General features: G+C 39.3%; 1 protein-coding gene across 2 annotated transcripts; it reads left to right on the plus strand.

Annotated features, from left to right (window-relative positions):
• The first annotated feature begins 765 nt into the window (after nucleotides 1–765).
• On the plus strand, nucleotides 766–25,489 carry LOC137281844 (methylmalonyl-CoA mutase, mitochondrial-like). Of its 2 annotated transcripts, XM_067813486.1 has the most exons (19): nucleotides 766–881; nucleotides 3,434–3,568; nucleotides 5,473–5,604; nucleotides 6,676–6,782; nucleotides 7,485–7,668; nucleotides 8,904–9,038; nucleotides 9,649–9,766; nucleotides 10,462–10,541; nucleotides 11,879–12,010; nucleotides 12,487–12,663; nucleotides 13,397–13,480; nucleotides 14,982–15,087; nucleotides 15,511–15,647; nucleotides 16,077–16,202; nucleotides 16,733–16,834; nucleotides 18,487–18,627; nucleotides 19,627–19,754; nucleotides 23,329–23,417; nucleotides 24,707–25,489. In XM_067813486.1, exons 1-19 carry the CDS (start codon nucleotides 768–770, stop codon nucleotides 24,787–24,789), a joined length of 2,310 nt encoding a protein of 769 aa, XP_067669587.1. In that variant the 5' UTR covers nucleotides 766–767; the 3' UTR covers nucleotides 24,790–25,489. The 2 variants fall into 2 exon arrangements, with proteins under 2 accessions (XP_067669587.1, XP_067669588.1); XM_067813487.1 differs by lacking the exons at nucleotides 766–881; nucleotides 3,434–3,568; nucleotides 5,473–5,604 and adding an exon at nucleotides 6,236–6,283.
• The last annotated feature ends 1,144 nt before the right edge of the window (nucleotides 25,490–26,633 follow it).

Below are 26,633 nucleotides of genomic sequence, written 5' to 3' on the forward strand. Positions count from 1 at the left end.
TAGAATTACACCTCTTGGTACACGTAAAAGAAGGAGAAAATATATTTGTTAAAGACATATTCTGACGTAATTATTACTACATGTTCTCCATATATTTCCAATTAAATTAAAATTTTCTGAAAGGGGTTTAATAATTACAAACAGGATTTGTTTTATTGAAAATGCATCTAAAGCTTATTCTTAAATACAAACTACATTAAATCCCACAGCCAAAATGACTTCGAAATATTTCTCAAACTGAACATTCGTGTAACCTTTCTGCAATTCAATACCCCAAGTGGAATTTTAACTGAATTCACTGAAAAATATGCGATTGGGTAAAAAAGGTAGGCTAAAATATTCCCATGAATGTGAAACATATGCCCAGTGTTAAAGATTACAGCTGATTAGTTATACAAATATTACAGTATTCTTTTTGAAACGCCTAGCGATTAATAGTTACATTTCCTAAAATTGTTTGGAGCGCACGTACAATCACCATAACAAACCCGCAAAGTCGTCAGAAAAACACTGGACCAGTGAGAGCCGTTATGTCAACAAACACACGTTCGTGTCTTTGAATCTCTCACCGTCAACGGCATGATTTTTGGGGTTAGGGTTGGGCACCATTTACAATCCTTAGGGTTAGGGTTTGGGGTTAGAGTTAGGGCTTGGGGTTAAGATCTGGTAGCGTTTCCGATCATCAGGGAGCGCTAATTAATTTGAAAAAATGCGCAGGGTAAAGTGCAATACTCCCCAGATTCGTTTTAGCCCAAATCCGTAATTTCATGTCCACCGTTGTCGTCCTTGACCTTCTTGTGTTCAGGCGATGCGATATAATCATAAACATGTTTCGTGTCTACAGTTTGTGTCGAAGAGGAATAGGCAACAGATCTAATCAAGTATGTCTTGTAAACTGCTTACATCCAAAGAGCCTTCTGCATGTATGACATTGTATGGATACGGAAAGAAGGCATGATATATTCTGATCGACCACAAAATGTTCTGTTTTCGATCACTACAATATCTTTACGACTTTTCATATGCAGTAAAAGCGTACTGATGCACAACCTTCAAAGGAACATGCCACTGGATACATATGTGACCACGTAGTTATTTCCTCCATAACATATTTCTTCTGATGACATGGCATTTTTTAAAGTTCCCTCAAATTATTTGATCGGTTTGGCGCAATATGTCGACAAACGTTACATCTTAAGTTATCCGAATGTGTCCGAATGAAATGTTGACATTTTTGGCGTATTGAGAGTGTACTATGTAATGCAAAGACATTTCTTTTTTGCAAAAGTGTGATCAAGGTGCATCAATTCCATATGTTCAATGTGTTCCAGTCCAGCCAGCTGTAAATGGGTACATCACTCTGGCATAATGTGAGGACATCCAAAATACTGTTCACTGAAAAGTAAAACCAGACATGTTCATTTTGTTATTTGGATAGTTATGTATTCACTTTCTGGGGAATCTTGTATAAGCTGTACCTACATAAAGGATATTAAATGACCTTCCATGTAATACTAGCTAGTCCACACCATTTTTAAATCAACGGTTCAGATTTTTAAAACTATGCGAAATGTCCTCGTTTCCATTTTTGTAAAAAAAACTGTCACACCCTTTTATTTCAAATACCAAACTGTTTTAAGTAAATGTTGTTGAACCACAAATATATTAATTGTGTTTTCTATCAGCACAGTGCTTACAGAGGAAAAATGTTTCATCTGGAATTATACGTCTTCTTTGAACATCCTAGAACTTCAAATCAACATATGTTTCAGGTCTGCAGACCTATAAGAAGACAGAAACAGTTCATTAAACATGACTGATGTACAAGGTCAATGTTGGCAAAATCAGTATCTTAACACTAAATTATTGAAACAGATTCAAGTTAGAGAGTCAAGATAATGACCTGCTACCTTTGTTTTGCATCAATTAAGATCAATTGTGACATGTTTTCATATATTCTAATCTTGAACCTGTATCACCAGTGTTGAAGATTCAATTTAGACAGTGCTTTAAAACTGAAGATACCATGTTTCAAACCTGAAGCAAATCTGATGCTGAATTGTATCAGTGAAAATTATGAAATGGGAGTTTGTATGCATGGTTCATGAAGCAGAACAAATCTTAACATATGTTAATGTGGCAGCAATATGTTTATTTAAATTTTGAAAAAGAATACCAACACCTTTAACCAATTCATTGTTCGCTTTAAACCTGAGTCAGTGAGTATGTTGTGATGCTGTAATGTGCAAAAAATACTTACTCTCTACTCAAATCTACATCATGTGTTTATGTAAGTGCTATGACATCCACAAATGAATAATGCTGAATTCTTCTTAAATTAGAAGATCAATAAAATATAGTCAGTTTTCAAATATTAGCCACAATTTTGTGTTCTCTGGCTGTCACTTCTGGATACAGACAGAAAATACATGTAAATTTGGTTTATCATTGCTTAACTACCACAAAATGTTTTTATTGAAAATAACATACAAATGTCACAAGGTATTGAAAAACTATGAAAGAACAGAGTAAACCAACCTTTTTCGCCAATGGTGCCAACGCGGGAATATCTTCTGAAGGGACCCATTGTTGTTTTTCACTCAAATACATCGTATAAAACAAGGACCCCTCCCGCTACCAAAAATGGACCAGGTTTTCATGAGTACTACAGAGTTACGCCCCTTGGCAACTCACTTGGTCTGGACTTGCTAATTAGTAATACCATAATTTGATATGAAACAAGAGAAAGCGAGTTTGATACAATATCTTTCATGAGTTTAGTAGAAATGGTATTTCACAGAAGCAAATTTAGTATTGTTTATTACTTGGCAACATAAATTGATAGAAACTGCGGCGAAATTGCCAGCAGTGTTAAGACAAGAAAGGTCCAGTATCATTGCGTCAGTGGCATTAGCATTGTGATGTCATACCTGTGAAGCGTTATGATGTCTAGCAGTATCACACTAGTGTAATATTGCTGTAAAAAATATTACACTGAGTATTAACTTGTTGTCTTTATAACTGTCTGGGCATGCAGCCCTTGACACTCTACTTGTCAATGCACAAGAGGGCTTTGCTAATGTTTTAGAGGATTTTATGGAATCACATTACAATCTACATACTGGAATAGGGACATTTTGGAAAAGAAAAGAAACATTTAAAGATGTGAATGAGATTTGTGCTCACTGTCAATCGGATCTTGGCGTTTTTGTGATTAAGTGTTATTTGTTTGTTATCAGTGTGTGAAATGGCCACTGGGCTGCTAGCCTGTGGCAGGTAATCTTCCAGCAGGCTGGTGAATTTTCATGGGTCTTTTCAAAATATATCAGTCTCTATGATTTCCTAAGTTATTATGCACTTGTAATATGTTTTACTTAATGTCTTCCAGTCTATATTTATGTCCATCGCTTATCAGTGCTTTTTTCTGTTGAAGATACTCGTGCCTGTATGGAACTGCACCCAGTTTGCCAGCAGTTCATCTCCTCTTGACCCTGTGTGGTCGGCTGGAGCCAAGAAGGAACTGAAAGGGAAGGACGTGGAGGACACACTCACATGGAGAACATCAGAGGTGATCAAACTAGCAAACATTGTACCATGTGTACTGTGGCTACGGTAGTTGAGTAGTGATCCACCTCCTCTGGTTATGTACAAAGTTATGCATTGTAAACTGCTCTGATTTTACTGTCAGACATGTACCAATCATTAGTAAATAGATTTGATTCTCTCATGTATAAAGGTCCAGATTTGATTCCCCACATGGGTTGGTGGCACAATCTTCCACCCAAAGAGAGTGTCTGTAACAGCTGTGAGATGTAAACATGTGACACATGATCCCTTTATGTATTGTGATACCTGTGTATCACACGTTTGACACATTGAGCCAATCACGTCTGAGTCTTCTTCGTGGGTTGTCTGTGCTGCATGTGTACATCAGTCTCGTCTTGTCTTCTGTCCAGTGTAGTTGTCACAAACAGGGATTTACAGGATGCGTACTATACACATAAAATTTAATAATGGATGCAACAATATTTAATAGTGAGTCCAGAAGGATGTAGAAAAAGTGAAAATGTTGAACTAGTAATGGTAGTTATCACTGAGTCTGCTACTAGCTGGGTTATGGTATTATTTGCAGTTACTGTAACAATGTCATGATACACAGTACAATAAAAAAATCACAAATTAAAACAAAATTCACAATATAGTATTAATGATAATATTTAGGCTGAATAAAAAAGTGAAATTTTCTCTTTATTTCCTCCCGCCCATGTCACTTTTGAAAATAATGTGCCCACGAAACATTTAATTTTTTTATGCAGCCTTAAGTGTCTGGTACAACTGTTTGGTAGTTCAGAACCCCTGAAAATTAGGAGTATAAGTCCCAGGGACACTCAAATATTGGGCTTAAGGTAGATCCCTGTTTTGTGTACCTTGATTGTTATCCCTTAGACTTCTGTGACACATGATGTTGTCGATGAATTTCAGTACATTTTCCTGTGCCCATTCTTCAAGCATATCGTGTCAATACTCAATGTGTTAAAATGTACCAACTTGTAACTGTAAACGAATAAGTGTTTGGAAAAAAACCCCCTCTAAACTGACATGTTTCACTGGTTCAGAATTTGGTTTAGAGGGAGTCCACTGCTTTTATATTTTGTAATACCATCACGAAAACTGTACAACAATATTCCATGTAAACTGTATATCCTATATACACTTAACTTTATATTTCTTATGTCAAGTATCCCCACCTGAGTGTATTAAAAGTTCTGTTCTGTTCTGGTAGAATGTGTGAAGCCCATTTCTGGTGTTCGTTGCTGTCATGTTGCTGGAAGTGGAATATTGCTGAAAGTGTCATAAACGCACATGGTCACTCTCTCAAATAATATTCAAAGAGAATCTGTGTAAACTGGAATCCTGATCACTGTCAAATACGAGGCCAAATTTTGCTGTATGTATTTTCAGTGTTCATATACATTTGTATCATGACAAAATCAGTCTAATCCAGATTTCTGACTCAAACATCACTGTTTATATTATCTGAGTTACCACAGAGTATATCTCATTGCTAGAGCTAAATCTGTTGTTTAAACAGGATGTTAATCCCAGACTGGACCACTGTATATCACAGAACCCTTACGATACTGCAGCGTGAATAAACCCAATATAGAACAAATTTTATGGATAGCAATGGAAAAAGAATCTGTATTGAAATAAAGAAGTTGTTATCCGTGGAACTTGTTCGATATTGTACGTCCCATTTTGTGAAATGCCACTGAAACAAATCATTAAGCTCATGAGGTGTGAATATAGCCGTACCTTTCCTTTCATAATAGTTTTGAGTAATTCTTGGTTACATAGTTCAAATGCTTTTTTGTTGTTTTTTTTCAATTTTGAACATCACTTATATGACGTGTGATGATGTGACTGTTTGTAAGAATGATATGTAAGAATGTTTTTTGTTTCTATCACCAGGGGATAGACATCAAGCCTCTCTACACAAAGGAAGATGTGAAGGACATACCACATGAGATCCCAGGGAAGTACCCCTACACCAGGGGTCCTTACTACACCATGTACACACACAGGCCCTGGACCATCAGACAGGTAGACACACATGACTTGGATCTATAGTCCCCTACACCAGGGGTCCTTACTACACCATGTACACACACAGACCCTGGACCATCCATTCTCGATAATCTCCAGGGTATACGTTCCGATAAGTCTCCACTATACCCGGGATGCATCTACAGGTTTGCCCAATAATTTTATTACCTCCCTTTGCTGGCTCCGCATTCTCACAATAGCCAATCAGCTAAGCTGCCGTTATCACCGAGCTTGTCGGTGTCAACCTAGGTAGTGGTCGCACCTGTGAAGGTTTCCTGGCAGTGCGACTCAGATTTTAGAGAAATCATACAAACAAATTGACAGGCCCGAAACTGTAAAACAACATATGCAAGCGCTCCTTCCTACCAGAGAACCTCTGCATAGTTTGTGTTGCCAAGTTTAATCGGTTAGATAATTGAAAAAACGAACGTGAGTTGTGATTGGTTCGCTCAATTTATCAGCGTCAACACCTGATTTCATAAAAACACAACCAAGGGAGGTCATAAATTTAATGGGGCAGTGCCGTAGATGCATCCAGGGTGTAGTGGAGACTTATCGGAACCTATACCCTTGAGATATCGAGGATGTGGACCATCAGACAGGTAGATGTGTGACTTGATCTACCAGGGGTCCCTACTACACCATGTACACAAACAGGCCCTGGACCATCAGACAGGTAGACACACATGCCTTGATCCATAGTCCCCTACACCAGGGGTCCCTACTACACCATGTACACACACACACACACCCTGGACCATCAGATAGGTAGATGTGTGACTTGACCTGTAGTCCCCTACACCAGTCTGTAAATAATCGAGTCTGGACCAGACAGTCTAGTGATCAACATCATGAGCATCGATCTATGCATTTGGGAACCGATAACATATGCCAACCAATTTGGGGAGTCTCGCCACTGATGGCGTTAGTTTTGCCTCCTACAACAAGCATGTGTTGGTGCAGATCAGGTCTAAGGCAGATCTTATGACAACAGATATAGCACACGTCAAGTTTGAGTAGTTATCTAGACTTTGAGTGATCAATGTGTTTTGGTACATTCTTTTTCAGTATGCAGGATTCAGCACCGTGGAGGAGAGCAACAAGTTCTACCGTGACAATATCGCAGCTGGCCAGCAGGGTCTCAGTGTTGCCTTTGACCTTGCAACACACAGAGGGTGAGTCTCAGCACGGACTGAAACAACCAGAGTCATCTTATATATGCTGTGACTGCCCCCGTGGTGTAGTGGTTAGAGTGTCTGCCTGGAAAGCGGAAGGTCATGGCAAAAGACATTAAAATATGGTACTTGTTGGTCCCTGCCTGATGTTCGGCAGTAATGGGTTCAACAAGGACTGGTCAGCTCGGAGTCAGTATAATGTGCCTGAGTGGCGTATTCATGCTCAACTGCGGCATGGCATCTCCTTGCACTATAAAACCAACTTAAGTCAGGGCGTGTGCAAGCAACCACACACACATAAGTTGTCATGTGAGTGAAATATTCTCAAGTACAATGTTAGACCCAATTTCACGTCATCTCAGCTCCATATGTGCCATATAATTTTAGTGGACACTATGTCTTGAGTTGGACATTGTGTCTCATGATGTCATTTGAACTGTTTCTTGTTCTTATGCAGTGTACCAGATGATAAGGATAGGGAGTTTGGACCTTCACATAGTTGGGAAATTGCTGAGTGTGACATTAGCCATCAAACAACGAATATACGAGATGAAAATTGCTGAGTGCAACATTAAACAACAAACTCATTATCCACTTTAACCTGAGACATAGTATCTCAGTGTCCTTGTACTGTAAACCATCCAGATGCTGGACAGATACAATGTTGTGATGTTAGTCCCAGCTTTATGTCTCGTGTTTCAGCTACGACTCCGACAACCCCCGTGTAGTTGGTGATGTGGGTATGGCTGGTGTGGCAATAGACTCAGTAGAAGATATGAAGCTGCTGTTCGATGGCATACCTCTGTCCAAACTCTCAACATCAATGACGATGAATGGAGCAGTATTGCCAGTCCTGGCGATGTTCGTGGTCGCTGCTGAGGAACAGGTGAGGGAAGATAAAACAAGTGATCTTTGTTGAAGTTTTTCCATTAATCACTGGATCTACTGGTTGTAGGATAATCCCTGATTTGTCATAAGGTATGTTGGACTTGCACACTTGTGATATTTTCTTCAGCATTAATGTGGCTACTCTGACCCACCAGTAAACTTGGTTTGTTGTTTATTGCCGCAGTCAGCAATATCCCAGCAATATGGCAGCAGTCTGTAATTCGTTAAATCTGGACCAGACAATCCAGTGATGAACAGCGTCAGCATTACTGTATGATATTCTTCAGTCTATGAGACATTAAACAGTTAAAGTATTTTCAAATGTATGTCCCTCTACTGGTATTGTTGTTAGAGTTCAACATTCATGTTATAATATTTTATGGTTTGACATTTTATAGACTGATGTGAATTTTATCACATATTTAAGCCACAGAAGCAAAAAATAGGCAGCACGAAATACAGGAAGTATTTGATTCATTCACTTTATTGAGAGTTATCTGCCCCTGTTATCTCTTAAGCAAACATGGGAGACTGGGAGTTTAATACTGTGAATACCAAGCAGTTTATGTTTTAGTTGTACACTTGATCTGGGTTCAAGCTTCTTGTCACCAGCTAAAAGAGACTGAAACTAATTCAACATTTATTTGTTGCATAGCAACTATACGTTCATTTGTTAAATGACTTCCAATGAGACAATTAAAGGAGAAAAACACTATTGCAATAGTTGGTTGCAATAGTATTTCGCTATAGACTATCTCTATTGCAATAGTATGTTACAACAGACTATCACTATGGCAAAATTTGTTTGTCCCTCACTAGTCACCCCTATTATCAACTCAAGACAACTATCGATTGCATAGCTCCAGTCATCACAGACTCCCAGAATAACACACTCTCTGACTTGATTGACACATGTCATTGTATCCCTTTTTCTAGATCGATGCTCATGATGTTGATCATTGGATTGTCTGGTCCAAACTCAGTTATTTACAGACAGACACCATATAGCTTGAATATTACTAAGTGCCACGTTAGGCAACAACCAAACCAAACCGTGCCCTGGCTTGAGATGTATACTTCACTCAGATAGAGTATATTGAACTACTGACTTTCCGCCCTCTACCTAGATGCCCCAAATCCTTACATCCCCCTCACAATCACCCTTACTATTAAGTGAGTGTGATAGAAGATTATTGCTGTGTTATGCAACAAAATGGTATGGTTGGTCTGCAGGGGGCATCACAGGACCAGCTGGCCGGGACAATACAGAACGATATCCTGAAGGAGTTCATGGTGCGGAATACCTACATCTTCCCTCCTGAACCCTCCATGAAGATCATAGGGGACATTTTCGAGTACACCTCAAAGGTTTGTCTGGGTCTCTGGAATGATGATCTAAATATTTTGCATAAAGCTCAGTACACCAGGTCAGCACTGTTGCCTTGGATTTCAAAATTAAGAGTTCATATGGTATTGGTGTGTATATACATATAGACTGATGTAGCTAGCAAGTCAAGGAAAATGAATATTGTAAGTATAGTCTTGTAGCAGGCAGTTTTAGGTTTACAATCAAATCTGGCAATCTAAATGAATCTTCAGTTATGTAGCAGCAAATATATGGTTACAACTGTCGCAAGAAGTTAAAGAACATTTAAATGCTTATAAGTACCCCAAGGAGGACTCTATTCAAAGAATCTGCAACCTCTACAAGTTTGTTCGATTATGTAGCAGCAGGAGCAGTAGCAACAGCAACAGCAAGAAGTATCAATGCGTGTAGTAGTCTCGAGTTATGTCAATTTAATCTGTGATATCTTCCGCCTTGGAAACATCTACTGATGATGAAGGAACAAGCATACACTCTGAAACGAAAGAAACTGACATCCATACATCTTCCTATTCTTATGCATTCCTTTTCTAAATGCCCTTTAAACATTTGATGCCTAAGCTGAAAGCCTAATACATTTTCCTCTGTCTCCAGAACATGCCCAAGTTTAACTCCATCTCCATCTCCGGTTACCACATGCAGGAGGCAGGAGCAGACGCCGTCATAGAGCTGGCCTTCACTGTCGCTGATGGGCTAGAGTATATCAGGACAGGTGTGAACACATTAGTACTTGGGGTATAAGTTATACAGTCCTTGGAAATGTGTACACAAAAGACAGAGGTGACTCAGGCATGACCATTTGTCAGGTTCAGTATGTCATGGTGCAGTGTTCTGGCATTTTCTTTGTGTCAGAAGAAAATGTTTGTTAGCACCGTAAACTTATTGGATTCTCGTCTGGGATTCCCAAACAACCTTAACCCATTTTCTCACTCACTTAGTTGAAGAGGCATTGTTCAGGAGAATTGTGTTAGTACATGTAGAATATTAGTGTGGGATTACTTCGTGGAAGTTTTCACTGCATGAATCACATGGAGTTGAACTTTCACAATGTTTCTCCGACAGCACTTTCAACCAGAGTTGTTTGAACTTCAGCCTCTTATGAAATTAGTGTTGAAATTTGGTGAGTGGTTCTATATATGACGGCCTATTGTTGCATTTGAATTAGAACTCACCATCTCACAGATTTGTTAGTCTTTGTCTTTCTATCTTGTAGTGAACTGTGTACCAACTGAATACATTAGTGCAAAATAGAAATAGAATTAAAAGGAAAATCGATTAGTCACAGTTTTTAAATTTATAGAACACTGTGTGAGAGGTATGGCCACAGAGCAACTCCAACATCTCAGTGAATATGTCTTGACTCCGTTCTTTACAGTTAGTAAATGTTTTTATTTGTTCTTTTACCAGGGGTCAGTCGAGGTTTGGATGTAGACAAGTTTGCACCAAGATTGTCTTTCTTCTGGGGCCTTGGCATGAACTTCTACATGGTGAGTTGTACACAGCAAACCATGGTTCTTTTTCCTCCATCAAACATGAACTCGTGAAGGTCTGGGGTAGAAAAGGCCTTCAGCAAGCCATGCTTGCCACAGACACTATGCTTGTCGTAAGAGGCGACTGATGGGATTGGGTGGTCAGACTTCCTGACTTTGTTGACATATGTCATCGGTTCCCAATTGCGCAGGTTGATGCTCATGCTGTTGATCGCTGGATTGTCTGGTTCAGACTTGATTATTTACAGACTGCGGCCAAATAGCTGGAATACTGCTGAGTGCAGCGTAAAACTAAACTTACTCACTCACTCAAACATGGTGCAAATTGTCTGATTTGTATTTTAGAAGTTGGTGACTCAAAACTGAAACAAACATATTTATTCCACAGAGTGACTTTTTGATGTAGGTTCTTACATCACACTCTTAGCTTGATAATGACGTAAGAACCTACACCAAAACGCCACTCTATGCAATAAAGAAGAAGCTGTCACCCATAAAGTTGTACGTTTTGTTTTTAAATATGGTGCACTCACTTATACCTGAGGGGCGGTGGGGTAGTCTGCTGGTTAAAGTGTTCACTTGTAACACCGAAGACCTGAGTTCGATTCCCCACATGGATACAAGCCCATTTCTAGAGTGTCCGCCATGATACTGCAGGAATATTGCTAAGCATAGGAGAGAACACACCTCTGAGGTTTTCGTAGACAATGCAAAACCAGAGGGGAGGTAAATTTCCTGACATAACAATAACTGAAGCACACATAAAATCAGGTTAATGACAGTAACTATAAGTACATAATTCAACCCCACTTCCTTTGTTAGCCCGGTGTCTGTGTGCTAGAGCGTCTTCCTACAAATCTGAGAGTTGCAGTTCCAACCTTGCCAGGGAAAACATTAGCATTTCGAGCTTAATCTTGAATGATATGTTTCAATTGATTTAAAACACTCGCATATCATTTGCATGTTGATATTCATAATGAGTTAGGAAGAGATGATTGCAGAAAGTAAAACTTGGGAAGATGTCTTACTAACAAAAGGTAAAACCTGGGAAGAGGTCTTACTAACGAAAAGTAGAACCTGTTTGCACAAAACAAAATCCTCAATTCTGGGAAAGCAAGAGACGACCTAATAGAAAGTGAGAAGCACACTTCAGATTTATATAAGCAGCCTAAAACTAAACTCACTCACTCACTTACACCTGAGAAAGATCCTACTGTGATGACATCACATGTAGTGGAACCTAATACAGATTTCATAACATTCTGAGTGTACAGTTTGCAGTAATTATTATCACAGTAATAACAAAGCCCAACAAGTACACTTTCTGTGTGCAGGAGATTGCAAAGATGCGAGCAGCTCGGCGCCTGTGGGCCAACTTAGTGAGGGAGAAGTTCCAGCCCAAGAACCCTAAATCCGAGTTACTCCGAGCTCACTGTCAGACATCGGGCTGGTCACTCACAGAACAGGTGAGTGCCTTTGGGATATATGAATGCTGAATGCCCTTGAGAAACAGGGCAGGTATAGCATATGATATTTAGGGTTACATTTTGTCAGTAAAGGACAGTTCTACACTTTGGGCATTTAGTCCATCTGGCCATCGAGCGCCATGATACTTTCTACTTGTCAGAGGAGTACACAAAGTAGGTGCAGTAGGCTACCATTTGTCAAGTTTGTCGAGCTGCTGACTGGGTTAGATCATTGAATTTTGGCGCTGGCAATTAGGTGCCTCACTCTTGGAGAGTAGCTTCAGATCTGAGATGGGATTCTAAACAAAATGTGTAACAATCTCTACTCTCCTTAGAAAGTGAAATTACAATTATTACATATATTGCAGAAGAACTAGCATCAGATATCTTCATGTTTATTGGTAATCACCTCAACTAATATCAGCTGTATAAAGAGGACATCTCATTGTTATAATAACTGATAAATCTTCATTAAGGATCCTTACAACAATATCATCCGCACAGTGGTGGAGGCGATGTCTGGAGTGTTTGGGGGCACACAGTCTCTACACACCAACTCTTTCGATGAAGCTCTGGGCTTGCCGACGCCATTCAGTGCCAGGATTGCCAGGAACACCCAGATCATTCTGCAGGAAGAGTCGGGCATTCCTAATGTAAATCATCTTGTAACAGATACCAGTGCTGTGAAAGTTTGTAGTAGTTTGCAGAATGACAATTGATGCATTGTTTGGCATAATTGTCCTTTGTCAGTTGTCTTATTTTTCCTCTGTTGCAAGTCCAAGATTCAGCAAAAGTGACATTGAAGATTCACATGATAGTTTTCAACAGTGATGTAAGCCCAGTTCATTTAAGAAACTCAGTTACCAGTTTCGAAGTATAATTAAATTTAGTAGATGTGCTTTCAGCAGGACTTTTGACCTTGGCTTGACATTTGCTCTTTGAATAGCTGAAACTGTATTACCATCATAATTCAAATTTGTTTGTAGTATCCCTCCTGGATATTGTTTAACATTCATATTCTGATAATTCTCCACTGTACCCTGGATGCATCTACAGCTCGACTCAACGACTTTATTATCTCCCTGGGCTGGCTTTTCATCCAATCAGGTGTCTAGGCTGGGAAGTTGAGCTTACCAATCGCAACTCACTTTTGCTTCTTGAATTATTTCATCCATTAAATTTGGCAACAGAATAACACTTAAAGAGGTAGAAGTTCTTGCATATATTTTCCCAGCAAAGGGAGGTAATATAATTATCAGACTGACCTGTAGATACATTCAGGGTATAGTGGAGATTTTTCTGAGACCCTGGGGACATCAAGGATTCTTTGGAGTTTAATTGAGGTAGCGATAAAAATCCTGTAATACTGTTTAATGTGTGTCTCAGGTGGCTGATCCCTGGGGTGGATCTTACATGATGGAGAATCTCACCAATGACATCTACGATGAAGCACTCAAGTTGATCAACGAGGTCAGTTTAGTATTCAGTGATAATATGTTTTACCCTACAAGACACCCTCAACATGTTCATCTGTCAGCTGAATACATGGGCATCACAGTGATCTAAAAAGTGTAGTTGCTTCCCTTTGTTGTACTAGGATATGCTGAAGTGCATCAATCCCTGCCCTGATTCTAGAGACAGAGAGGTTATATATTTAGGAGATAAACATCATGTGTTGGCCAATTTCCAGGTGTTATCGAGTATTTGAGGCATAGGAATCAATTTGGAACTGACAGCATTCACATGCTTCAATTTCAAATACTCAATAACACCTGGAAATTGGCCAACACATGATGTTTACTGATATTGTAAAGTAAACCAAAAGGTCCACAAGGGTTATTCTGTCTGACTCACTGACGTCGAGTACAGGTTCAGCTGTGAAGTGTCATCAGCTGGCTGTTTAAGCTGATCTGGAACTTAGTGTCTGGAACTTCCTATGTCATTCAGACTGTATAGCACAATATGATGTGAATGACATCACCACTACTGACGATGCAACAATACAGTTGTGTGTGATATTTGTACTTGGCAATATGCAACAAATAGTCATGCAGTTTCCAGGAATCAAATGCTAACTGATCATGTTTTTTAACCATTCAAATGAAAGAACACAGTGATGTCTGGTTTACAATGCTTGACAAATCTCAACACTGGAACTGGACTTTAACTTTCTGTCAAGCTTTGTTCAGTGTATTGATCTATCCTGAAATTTTGTGCTCTGGGGGCATTCTTAATTCCACACAAACTGACAAAATATGTGCTTTGGCCAGTTCTTAACTGCAACCTACATTTGTGAAGTGCAGAAAAAGAACCCAATGCACCCTGACATATGGTCATTCGAACCACGATCATTTTGTGGAACATTTGCCTGTTCTGACTATGAGCAGGTTGGACTGGAGTTGTACTGTCTCTTTCAACAGAAGGTATTTTAACACGTATTCGCCCTTTCAACAATTTGGATTGTTTCTTCTGTGTGTATTAGAAAACTGAACAAAAGCAAAGCTGTAAATCAGGGAAATATTGCTTGATCCATGTAGTTCCGAAAATCCCCATTTTGCCCAGATATTCTGGTTACTCACTTCAACAGTTTACCATATTAGCATGTATCAGTGCTGCTCACTGGCGTTTACCATTGTGAGCGAAGGGGTCCCAGGTTATAATATCAGCTGAGAGTCTTACGAGCATGTGACATGTGAGAGTCTTATTAGCAAGGCATGTGCAGCTCTGCGCGGGATCAATTTCATAGTCATGCACTGCACATGCACTAGCCTACATTTGATCTGCCTTTCACAAACCAAATGGATTTGCTCATTGCCGTGCAGAGCCTATTTCTTATAAACGCTTACTCTGTGCTTGTCCAACTTATCCTTGTTTGCCACTAGTGATAGGCGTTGAGCCACCATTACTCTTAGAGCAGGTGCCTGTCATAACAATGAGTTTGAGGGACTAGGATTGTACCGTCTATCCACAGATTGAGGAGATGGGAGGAATGGCTAAGGCTGTAGCGTCAGGGATGCCTAAACTGAAGATCGAGGAATGTGCAGCCAAGAGGCAGGCAAGGATCGACAGCGAGTCAGGTTAGAGATGTTAAACACAGGTGGAAATTCTGATCATTTGGGGTCATTTTCTGAAGAGTAAACTGAAGTGTCTGTGATATTTTAATGTTTCAGGTTTTAAGCAGTATTTTGACTTATTTAAAAGATCTGGATTTCAATTTCTTATCCTTTTCGTTTAATATTTCAGAACAGATGCTTGTTATTTTACTAGTGAAACAAGTAAATTGTTGCTGATACAGGTTTTAACTTCTGTACCTAAATGTCCCGTTAATATCCATGTTTTCTTTGAAGAATCCTCAGTTTGCGGACCATGTAAACTCTTATCTAACACAACATTTGCTGATCGTTTTCTTGATACAACACATTAAAACCCAATCTGTGGTCTGCTGGTTTTATTAATATTGTGGATATTTAGGGAACAATAATTGTGTGCCTTTATGACAGAGGTGATAGTCGGAGTGAACAAGTATAGACTGAAGGATCAGGACACTGTGGAAGTCCTGTCTATAGACAACACTGTGGTGCTACAGAAACAGGTGGCCCGACTGAAGAAGATGAGGGAGACAAGAGACGAGGCTAAGGTAGGAAGAGAGTGAGTGAGTGAGTGAGTTTAGTTTTATGCTGCACTCAGCAATGTTCTGCTATATGGGGACGGTCTGTACATAATCAAGTCTGGTCCAGACAACCCAGTGATCAACAGCATGAGCATCAATCTGCACAATTGGGAACGGATGACGTGTCAACCAAGTCAGTGAGTCTGACCACCCAATGCCGTTAGTCACCTCTTACGACAAGCATTGTCATTAGTTATGGCATGCATGGGTTGCTGAAGGCCTATTAAACCCCAGACCCTCATGGGTCGGTAGGTAGAGAATGTCAAATTTCTTAGTAGCTATGATGGATCTGTGGTTAAACATCAATCCTAAAGAAGCTGTTACACCATGATCTCAAACCTACGCATCTATGGGTGAGTTAAGTATACATTAACTGTATCATTCTCTTTGTTTCAGTGTCAGGAGACTCTGTCTGCTCTCACCAAGTGCTGTGAGACAGGAGAAGGAAATCTGCTCCACCTCTCAATAGAGGCCTCCCGAGCAAGGGCGTCTGTAGGGGAGATAACTCAGGCCATGGAAGTGGTAAGCTCAACATTGTGGATAATTCCTCTTTCTGAGAAAGCTTCACTGAAGAGGAGTGAAATCTCATTGTTTGACGTGAATTTACATAGGACTGTATTTGGGGCAGTCTTGAAGTTGGTTAGATGAAGAAAGAAGACAATTTTTTTTATGGTTTAACAATGTGTTCATTCTGCATAGGCAACATTTCTCATGTCGTCATGACAACTTGACAAAAAATAGTCCTCCTTCTTTGTTTATGTCAAGGGTAATCTTAACAATACAATTTGGGGGATCCAGGGCATGACTAAGCAAATCAGTTGGTCAGACTCACTGATACATGCCCATCAAAATCCACTTGTGTAGATCGATTATCATGCTGTAATCACTGGTATGGTCTGGTTCAGACTTGGTAATTTACAGATTTCTGTCTCATAGCTTGACTATTGCTGATTGAGTGTGGATTAAAGAACACACACAAACAAACAGTTTTATAAGAAATTATGACTGTGTAACTCCATATTGAAGTTGTTTGTGAACATGTTTGTGAACAGGTGTTTGGACGTCATGTAGCCAGTGACAGAATGGTGAGCGGAGCGTATGCAACAGAGTTCGGACAAGCAGAGGAAATGAGAATTGTATCCGAGAGAATAAAGGTGAGCATTCATTCATGATCCAGTGGGCATATTTATTAAACATACATCTCTGTCTTCAGAAGTCTAGGACAGTTTGTCAGCTCTGGTTAAAATTAATGTTTAGTTATCCATACTTATCAGAAGAACCGACTAATGGGATTGGATGGTCAGGCTTGCTCACATGTCAACGGTTCCCAGTTGCATAGATCGATACTCATAGTGTTGATCACTGGATTGTATGGTCCAGACTCGAGTCTAGATACAGACCCCCGCCATATTGGAATATTGCTGAGTGTGGTGCAAAACTAGACTCACACAGGACAGTCTGTCAAAGTAAAATCAAGTGTCATTTGTAGTTTACTGAAAATATGTGATAAATGACGAGACTTTACTGGACTAGAATTGCATACATTATGACGAGAGCTATCAGCGGGGCATGACACGCTTATCTTTTTTGTGAACATCTGTTGGCTTTGCTGTTAAGATAGCAATTCTTGACCTCATGCTCATGAAATAGGTGTTAAGATAGCGATTCTTGAACACATGCTCCTGAAATAGGTGTTATGATAGCGATTCTTGACCACATGCTCCTGAAATAGGTGTTAAGATAGCGATTCTTGACCACATGCTCATGAAATAGGTGTTAAGATAGTGATTCTTGACCTCATGCTCATGAAATAGGTGTTAAGATAGCGATTCTTGAACACATGCTCCTGAAATAGGTGTTAAGATAGCGATTCTTGACCACATGCTCATGAAATAGGTGTTAAGATACCGATTCCTGAACACATGCTCCTGAAATAGGTGTTAAGATAGCAATTCTGGACCACATGCTCCTGAAATAGGTGTTAAGATAGCGATTCTTGACCTCATGCTCATGAAATAGGTGTTAAGATACCAATTCTTGACCACATGCTCATGAAGTAGGTGTTAAGATAGCGATTCTTGACCACATGCTCATGAAGTAGGTGTTAAGATAGCGATTCTTGACCACATGCTCATGAAATAGGTGTTAAGATAGCGATTCTTGAACACATGCTCATGAAATAGGTGTTAAGATAGCGATTCTTGAACACATGCTCATGAAATAGGTGTTAAGATAGCGATTCTTGAACACATGCTCATGAAATAGGTGTTAAGATAGCGATTCTTGACCACATGCTCATGAAATAGGTGTTAAGATAGCGATTCTTGACCACATGCTCCTGAAATAGGTGTTAAGATAGCGATTCTTGACCACATGCTCCTGAAATAGGTGTTAAGATAGCGATTCTTGACCTCATGCTCATGAAATAGGTGTTAAGATACCGATTCCTGAACACATGCTCCTGAAATAGGTGTTAAGATAGCAATTCTGGACCTCATGCTCATGAAATAGGTGTTAAGATAGCGATTCCTGAACACATGCTCCTGAAATAGGTGTTAAGATAGCGATTATTGACCACATGCTCATGAAATAGGTGTTAAGATAGCTATTCTTGAACACATGCTTATGAAATACTTGGAATAACACAGCCAGTTCTGCATGTAACAGGTGTTCCCCATGAATCTGACCTGAATTTGTCATTGAAAGACTGCCATGATAAAGCTGGAATATTGAAGACTTTGGTTCCAGAAAACAAACACTTAAGTTCATTGTTACTGTGTTAGCAAGTATCATTGTTTTTGTGTAGAACTTTGTGGAGTCAGAAGGTCGCCGCCCACGTATCCTGGTAGCCAAGGTGGGTCAGGATGGTCACGATCGGGGAGGAAAGGTGATTGCCACAGGCTTTGCTGATCTCGGCTTTGATGTTGATATAGGACCCCTTTTTGCAGTAAGTGAAACTTTATATTAAAATGTTGACTCAAATAAGCTGTTCAATGTTCACTCCTTTCATAAAATCACCTGTGAAGATACGGGTGAGAAGTGGTCTGCACCAATCCATTCTTCTCGTAAGTGGTGACTAATGGGATCGGGTAGACAGGCTCGCTGACTTGGCTGACACATGCCGCATCACACGTGTGCATGTCAATCATAATGACTGTTTTTGATCCACACTCAAATGTTTACTGACCACTGCCGCCATATAGCATATAACAACAAACCAAACCGTAAGTAACATCCATATTACACATGCTGGCATATGTCTTTGTCTAAATGTCTCTTTGTCCAGTGGTTCTTAAGCAAAGACAAGATGACCACATGTTAATTTAGTGTGTAATATATATATCAGGGGTTCACATATTTTTTTCAAAACCTCTTGCCACAAGGAAACTAACTTGTCCTGACTAATTGTCCACTTGCCCAGATATTTATTACATAATGATGATAATATAATTAGGAAAAATATATCGGGGTAGAATTGGCCTTCAGCAACCCATGCTTGCCATAAAATGTGATGATGCTTGTCGTAAGAGGCAACTAACGAGATCGGGTGGTCATGCTCGCTGACTTGGTTGACACATCTGATCGGTTCCCAATTGTGCAGATTGATGCTCGTGTTGTTGATCACTGGATTGCCTGGTCCAGACTTCATTATGTACAGACTGCTGCCATATAGCAGAATATTGCTGAGTGTGGCGTAAAACAAAACTCACTCACCCAAAGAAAGATAACCCTGTATTGTCATTGTGAAATTTAATAGCTACATTTTGAGCAGATATGAAATGAACTCCAAGTGTATTTGCAGTTTGAAATCATAAGCAGAAATTGTGTTGTAGCCCACAGACAAGTAAGACACCATTATTTGATTATCTGAAATGAAAACCGACTTCTCCTGGGCATTGGGCGTGGGTTATTTTAACCTCTGTATATATTCTTTATTTCATCACAGACTCCAAAAGAGGCTGCCCAGCAGGCTGTTGATGCTGATGTGCATGTTGTCGGAGTTAGCTCCCTTGCTGCTGGTCACAAGACCCTGATTCCCGACCTTATCAAAGAACTCAAGAACATGGGACGACCGTGAGTAGCACATATAGTTGACATGTATGTATGGGAGATAGTATGACAGTTATTGAAGGAATCGTAGTGTATGAAATAGAGATGCTACATATTTTTGTTTTAATAGATACTGTACTGCAAAGGTAACACAATTTTCAAAAAATGGAATCTCATAAAAGGAAGCATTCATGTTTATGTCTTCTATTCAAAAACTCGAAAAAGATCAGAGTTGTGTTTCTCTTGCTGTCCAGTATATTTCATTAACAGGGGTTGAGAGGTGACAAAGTGTTTTAAATTAGTTTTTTCAGGTTTCATTTCCAATATGGCTAGGTAATGGACCCATGCTTGGTGCTCGTGGTATTAGTAAGGAACACACACTGATGGTGTAAACTGCAACTCACTGAAGTACTAAGTCATCCAGTGTCAGCTCCAGTGCTTGTTGTATTCTTGCACTGGATGCTGTTATGTAGCTGTATGAGTACTGTTTTAACATGCTTTTAAAGGTCACATATGCTCTAACAGGGTACAAATGCAAAATCAGTTGCTGACATCGTTATAAATGAAACCCTGTCATTAAGACTGCTCTTTACAATCTTTAATTACCTTAAATCGACCTTTTTGTCAACAGTGCACAATTCTCAACCGCAAACGAAATTTCAACCAATTCTCTCCGTCTCTGTGACGTAATAGTGGGTAGAAATGAGGGTCTGTGCAGTATTCATCTACATTTCAGGGGTTAAACTATTTCGTTTACAGGTTTGTACAAACCTGAAATCGCGAAAACTGTTGAGAAAAATGAAAGCTATATGTTCTCACAATCTACTATCATTTAGTTTTGTCTCCTGCGTTGCCTAGTTTTCGAGTTACAACCCTTGTTTTCATAGACGATTCTGTCAAAATCACTTGGTGTCGCTAGGTTGTAATCCATGTTAGGTGGTATAAACCTACACGTTATTTGTCATTATACACTTGATGCTCAGTTAATGAATTTATAACAGGTATAATTAGTGGTAACGCCACTTAGATTACCCGACAAAGGCTCCCATTTGGCATTTCTTTTGTCTTGATCAATCAAACGATTAACCGATAACACGCTGATTGATTAATTAGTTTTATGGGGATTTAAATGGGGGATTTGTTAAAAGGTGGTGTTTATGTATGTACATTTACTAATCTATACACTCTGTCGTGTCTGTGTCTATGTAAACAACACTCATCTTTCAAAGGATTAACCGCCAATACATTGATTGATTGCTCATTATTGGCTAACTAAATAAAAAGAATGACGCACATTATGCAATTAGTTGCCAGGTGTGCTATCTTGGGTTACCAATGAAACTATACAACAATGTGAAAAACCTGAAACGATACATCACGTTTTCGTATATTGGACTGTTAAAAGACACATCACTTGGGAAATCTGCAGATGAATTATGTATCACTTGTTTTTGTGGATATTGATGGATACATTCCTCAAAGAAGGTGATAGCCTGACATTGCTCCTATAACTTTAATTTTAATATTTGCATTTTTGTTTTTAATAAGTTGTCGTAGCTTTCAACAAAATCGTGGTTTTCGTCATTAATTGTAATGATGCAGACGACATACACTAGGGTGTGCGTGCGAATTATGATTCCTTTTGGGAAAACTATGTAATGTCTACATATTACATTCCTGTTATACATTCGCAGATCGCTTCTTTTTATTCAAAATGCATACAAGTATGATTATAAAGTAATTAGGATTATGAGACCAAGTATAAAGATGTATATTGACAAGTATCTACATACTGGTGAGTGAACGTTACAAACCAAGTAAATTTGGCAACTGAAGAAATTTATCGCGCAGTATTTTCACTTCGACCCCGACCATGCTTAGGTTATGTTACAGGTTGTGTCATGCAAACTCCTTTTGGTAATGATTCACATACATATTTATGTAGTTTTGATTTTCTAACTTGATGAGAACAAACCATACATAATATCATTAATTCAAATGGATTTGACTTCATAATTTTCGAAAATGGCGGCGCCCTGTCTGAGGATGAATGCTATTTAAGTTTGTTTTCACTGACTTACAAAAGGACAATTACTTTCCACTGGTAGTAAAATATGTATTTTATTGATGGACATTAGGATTTTGCATGACACTGCTTATAACATAACAATTTCACTCTTGGAAGTGAGGTGGAGGTCAATATAACATTGCAATATAAATGTCACTTCGACCCCCACCTTGTTTCCTTAGAAGAAGGTCATATGTTAAAGTTGTGTCATGCTAAATCCTTTTGGCCATGATTCAAATGCATATTTAACTGTCAGTAAAAAGTAGTTTTGATTTTCTAACTTGATGAGAACAAATCATAATCTCAATAATTCTAACGGACTTTAGCCTGTGACTTCACGATTTTCAAAAATGACAGCACCCTGTCTGAGGATGAATGCAATTTAAGTTTGTTTTCACCAACTTACAAAATCAAAATTACTTTCTACTGGTAGTAAAATATGTATTTTATTGATGGACCTTAGGCTTTTACATGACATTGCTTATAACATAACAATTTCACTCTTGGAATCGGTCAATATAAGGGGTCAAATAATATAATATAATATTACTTATGATAATATTGTCACTTCGACTACAACCTCGTTTCCGGGGAAGAAAGCGTTATATCCATGCAAAATGCTTTTGGTCAGTAATGTGTAGTAAGCAGTCTTTATTTTATAAACTCAGTGAAACTTAAACTCCAATTTCTGTCCTGGAAGTGTGGTAGGGGGCGAACCATCCAATTTAGTATATACCACATGCTTCCAAAATGCTCACTTCGCACACACAAAAAACCAATTTAAGCACAAACTACAGAGTCTGGTGGAAATCTGTGCATAGTGACACCGTCACCCGACCCCAAGGAACAACTGACGGCAACACAACAATTCGGCATGTCTTTGGTGACGTTGAGAAATCGGCAAAATGACGAGCTTCCTACACATTTTCTATACATTTAAATGGATATCGTTCCTTCTATGACGTCACTGTACGGCTCTGGTGAGAGAGTTACGTAACCTGTCTGCGGTTTCGTTTGCTGGCAAGAGAGAAGCAGACGGCTTTTTAGCAACTTTTAAGCGCTTGGTATTAATTAACCACAAGTTTTTTTAAAAAAAACAAATGGTGTTTCGTTTATGACTAACAAAAAGTCTTTCATATGCAGTGATAAAAAGAGTACCCAAAAATTGAGTTTAGTGGTCCTTTAACAATGTTTGAGCAATAACATAGCGGGGTACACCAGTAATGGGCTCACACATTGTACCCATGTGGGAAATATAACCCAGATCCTCTGCATGAAGAGCACATGCCTTACAACTAGACTAACCCACTGCCCTTGTTTAGTTGTGATTCTGATGACTGGAGTGAAAGGACTCCTTTACTCAGTCTGTCCCCTAACTTGGCCCTAAGTCATGTCTTGCTGTTTCAGTGACATCCTGGTTGTGGCTAGGTCATGTCTTGCTGTTTCAGTGACATCCTGGTTGTGGCTAGGTCATGTCTTGCTGTTTCAGTGACATCCTGGTGGTGGCTAAGTCATGTCTTGCTGTTTCAGTGACATCCTGGTTGTGGCCGGTGGTGTGATACCTCCCCAGGACTATGACTTCCTCTACAGTGTTGGATGCTCAGCCATCTTTGGCCCAGGTGAGCATAAATTAGTCTTTGTTGTTATCCTCATGTTTCCTGATGGTCTTGTGTTTCCTGGTGTCATGTTTCCTGTTAGTCTTTGTTGTAAGCCTCTTGTTCCCTGTTAGTCTTGTGTTTCCTGATAGTGTTGTTTAATGATGTCTTGTTTCCTGTTCATCTTTGTTGTTAGTCTCATGTTTCCTGTTAGTCTTGTGTTTCCTGATATCTTGTGTTTCCTGATACCTTGTGTTTCCTGATGTCTTGTGTCCTGTTAGTCTTTGTTGTAAGCCTCCTGTTCCCTGTTAGTCTTGTATTTCCTGATAGTGTTGTCTCCTGGTGTCATGTTTCCAGTTAGTCTTTGTAGTAAGCCTCTTGTTCCCTGTTGGTCTTGTGTTCCTGTAAGTCTTATGTTCCTGTAAGTCATGTGTTTCCTGTAAGTCTTATGTTCCTGTAAGTCATGTGTTTCCTGTAAGTCTTATGTTCCTGTAAGTCATGTGTTTCCTGTAAGTCTTATGTTCCTGTGAAGATCCGGGTTAGAATTAGTCTTCAGGAACCCATACTTGTCCTAATAGGCAACAAATGATCAGGTGGTCCGGGTCGCTGTCTTGGTTGATTCATGTGTTTGCTTTTTGTCTACCTTTGCACTCAGCAGCATTCCTGCAATGTGATTACATCTGTGAAGATTGATTTTGGACAGGACAATCCAGTGATTGACATCATGAGCATCAATCCATGCTATTAGATCAGTGCCCATGATGACCCAGACAGTTTTTTACAGACCACTTGAATATCGCTGATTGCAGCGTTAAACAAAAAACAACCTATGAGCAGCTATCCACTGCTGATACTTGACACAACCACACACACATCCAAAGTCAGACAAGTACACAACTTCATTTTTTTTGAGAACAGGTCCTCTGTGGGGTTACTTATAAGCAATTTTATTTGCATAAAAACTTCTTGAAAAAGTCGACAGGACAGGACACAAGTCTTTACCATGTGAATGACAGCATGGAAGGTGAGTTCCGAGGTTGAAGGTTAGAGTAACCTTTGGCTGTGGGGTCCCACAGGGACCTGATGGGGTGTTCAAACAAGACAATACGAGTATTCTGTTTCGTAAAATGTTTTTTTCAAAATTTTGTTACAACTGTTGTAGGAATTTAAGTGGACTTAGAAATGCTTATAACTGCCTCTTGGAGGACTCTCTTCAAAGAATCAGCGACCTGTGCAGGTTGGTTTGAATTTTCCCCCGCACCCCAGATGCTGATTACCTTATGTATCTTCCTATAGAGTGTCTTCTTCTTCAGGAACACGGATACCAGACGCTGCTGCAAAGCTGGTTGATATGATTGGTCATCAGATCCAGACAGAGTCCAAACACAGGGCCTGAAGATGACCTGATCGGAATGATCTGAGACATTCTCCATCATTAATGCTATGCTGTTACTTCATCTGAGAGCCATGATATGTCTTCATCTGATGTTCCGTAGCTTCACTCCAGATAAATCCCTCAGTTTACATCTCTGTTGATGCAGTTGACATTACATCTAAAAGGTCATAATACTCTAACCAGATGCTTTTCATGTTATCTCAGAATGCATCTGTAGAAAGCGGTGTGACGTGCCAGGTGATTGTCTTAATGTCACAGTGGGTCTGAATCTTAAGCTTAGAATAAGCACAACGCAGTGTTTATGTGCAGCTGTTGCAAATTCCAGAATGTTGCAGTGAAACCACCCCAGTATTCTTACATAACAAAAAAGATAAATCATATCATATTCATTGGAGAGTGAACCGGTTGATATTACAGTGCTTCTACAGCATGTTTTCTAATGTACTGAGCCAGAAAGGAAAGTGACACATTAACACGTGAATGATCTACTGGAGAAGGAAGAAGCACTTGTGTGTAACAGTTTATCAGGAACTGTTGATTGTAAATAGTGTGTGGAAGGTGAATGTGATTATGTGATAGAGTATTGTATATTTACTATTGCAGTTGTAATACTTGAAGTTATTACAAGGAATGTTTAAAATTATTGTGTGTCCATTCTTTGGCTGAATAAAACATGTGACCTTGGTCTGTGTTGAATGCACTGGGACAAAATCTGTTGTTTTTTCCTATAGTTATAATCTCATTGTTTCATATCATCTTGTGTTACTATAACAGTGTGCCCCACTGGCGGTGTTTGGTGAGGTGTTCCCATCTAGATGCCCAGGTTTTCAAGACACATCCAGGTAAGTGAGTAGGGCCTAGATTATCAAAGCTCTCTTAGCCCTAAGACCCTACATTAAGCTTAACCTACGACTGTCTTAGCGCTAAGAGAGCTTTGAATATCTAGGCCTAACTCTTTCTTGGTTAGAACATGTTCCCAGCAACCGACCAGACAGTGTGGAAATAGTTTCCAGACTTTGCTAGCTGTCGGGCTAGCTTGCCTGAAAGTTACTGGCCCCTAAAATAATTCCCAATTCCGAAATTTGAATGTAGACTCTTGTTTCATCATTAAACTGCTAATATTATAAACATTTTTATCAGGCCATACTCTTGCATTATTTGAAAGATTGTTGTAACTTAAAAAGTTGGAGAGTGATATATCTTCAAAATGACTCCATGAAAATTCACTGGCCAGTCGGGCCACAGACTGGAGATTTACCAGCCTAACTGGATTTTTACTAGCCACAGGCTGTCGGACCAGTAGCTATTTCACATGCTACAACCAAATAGGTCAGGTGGTCTTTCTTGGTTAGAAAATGTGCTCCATCAACATTTGCTGTTTGTCACAAGTGAGATTAAAAGTACAAGGTGGTAATGTTGGGTTAGAATCACAGGGCCTCGTGTCATTGTGAGGATTAGAGATCTTTTTTAATAATATGAAAATTTTTAGATGACTGTCGAATGATTCACAATACAATGTGTCTAGATATATAGTACTGTGAAGCATTTCAAGTCGGGCAGTCATCTAAAAATTTTTAATATTTTTTTTTAAAAAGTCTTTAAATCTCGCAGTGACAGGAGGGCCTGTGGTTAGAGTAGGTTCCCAGCAAGTGTGTTGTTGCCTATGTGCAGATTGAAGTATAGAGAGACATAGCTAATTTTTTGTGACAGTCTTGGAAAAGAATACCAGGGACCTTAAGGTCAGGCGTTCCTACCGTTACAAGACAAAGCCCGCACATGCACATGGTTTTTGGACAAAGGTTGGACAAGCCCTAAATCTTATTTAAATTTAAAGCTTTGAAACC

Source organism: Haliotis asinina, chromosome 4 (assembly GCF_037392515.1).
Source record: "Haliotis asinina isolate JCU_RB_2024 chromosome 4, JCU_Hal_asi_v2, whole genome shotgun sequence".
Lineage (NCBI taxonomy): Eukaryota > Metazoa > Mollusca > Gastropoda > Lepetellida > Haliotidae > Haliotis > Haliotis asinina.

Coding starts and splice junctions, on each gene's coding strand:
- LOC137281844 (XM_067813486.1), top strand. CDS start 768: ATGTCCACCGTTGTCGTCCTTGACCTTCTTGTGTTCAGGCGATGCGAT. Junction 5,605..6,675: donor GGCCCTGGACCATCAGACAG/GTAGACACACAT, acceptor ATTCTTTTTCAG/TATGCAGGATTCAGCACCGT. Junction 9,039..9,648: donor TTTTCGAGTACACCTCAAAG/GTTTGTCTGGGT, acceptor CTCTGTCTCCAG/AACATGCCCAAGTTTAACTC.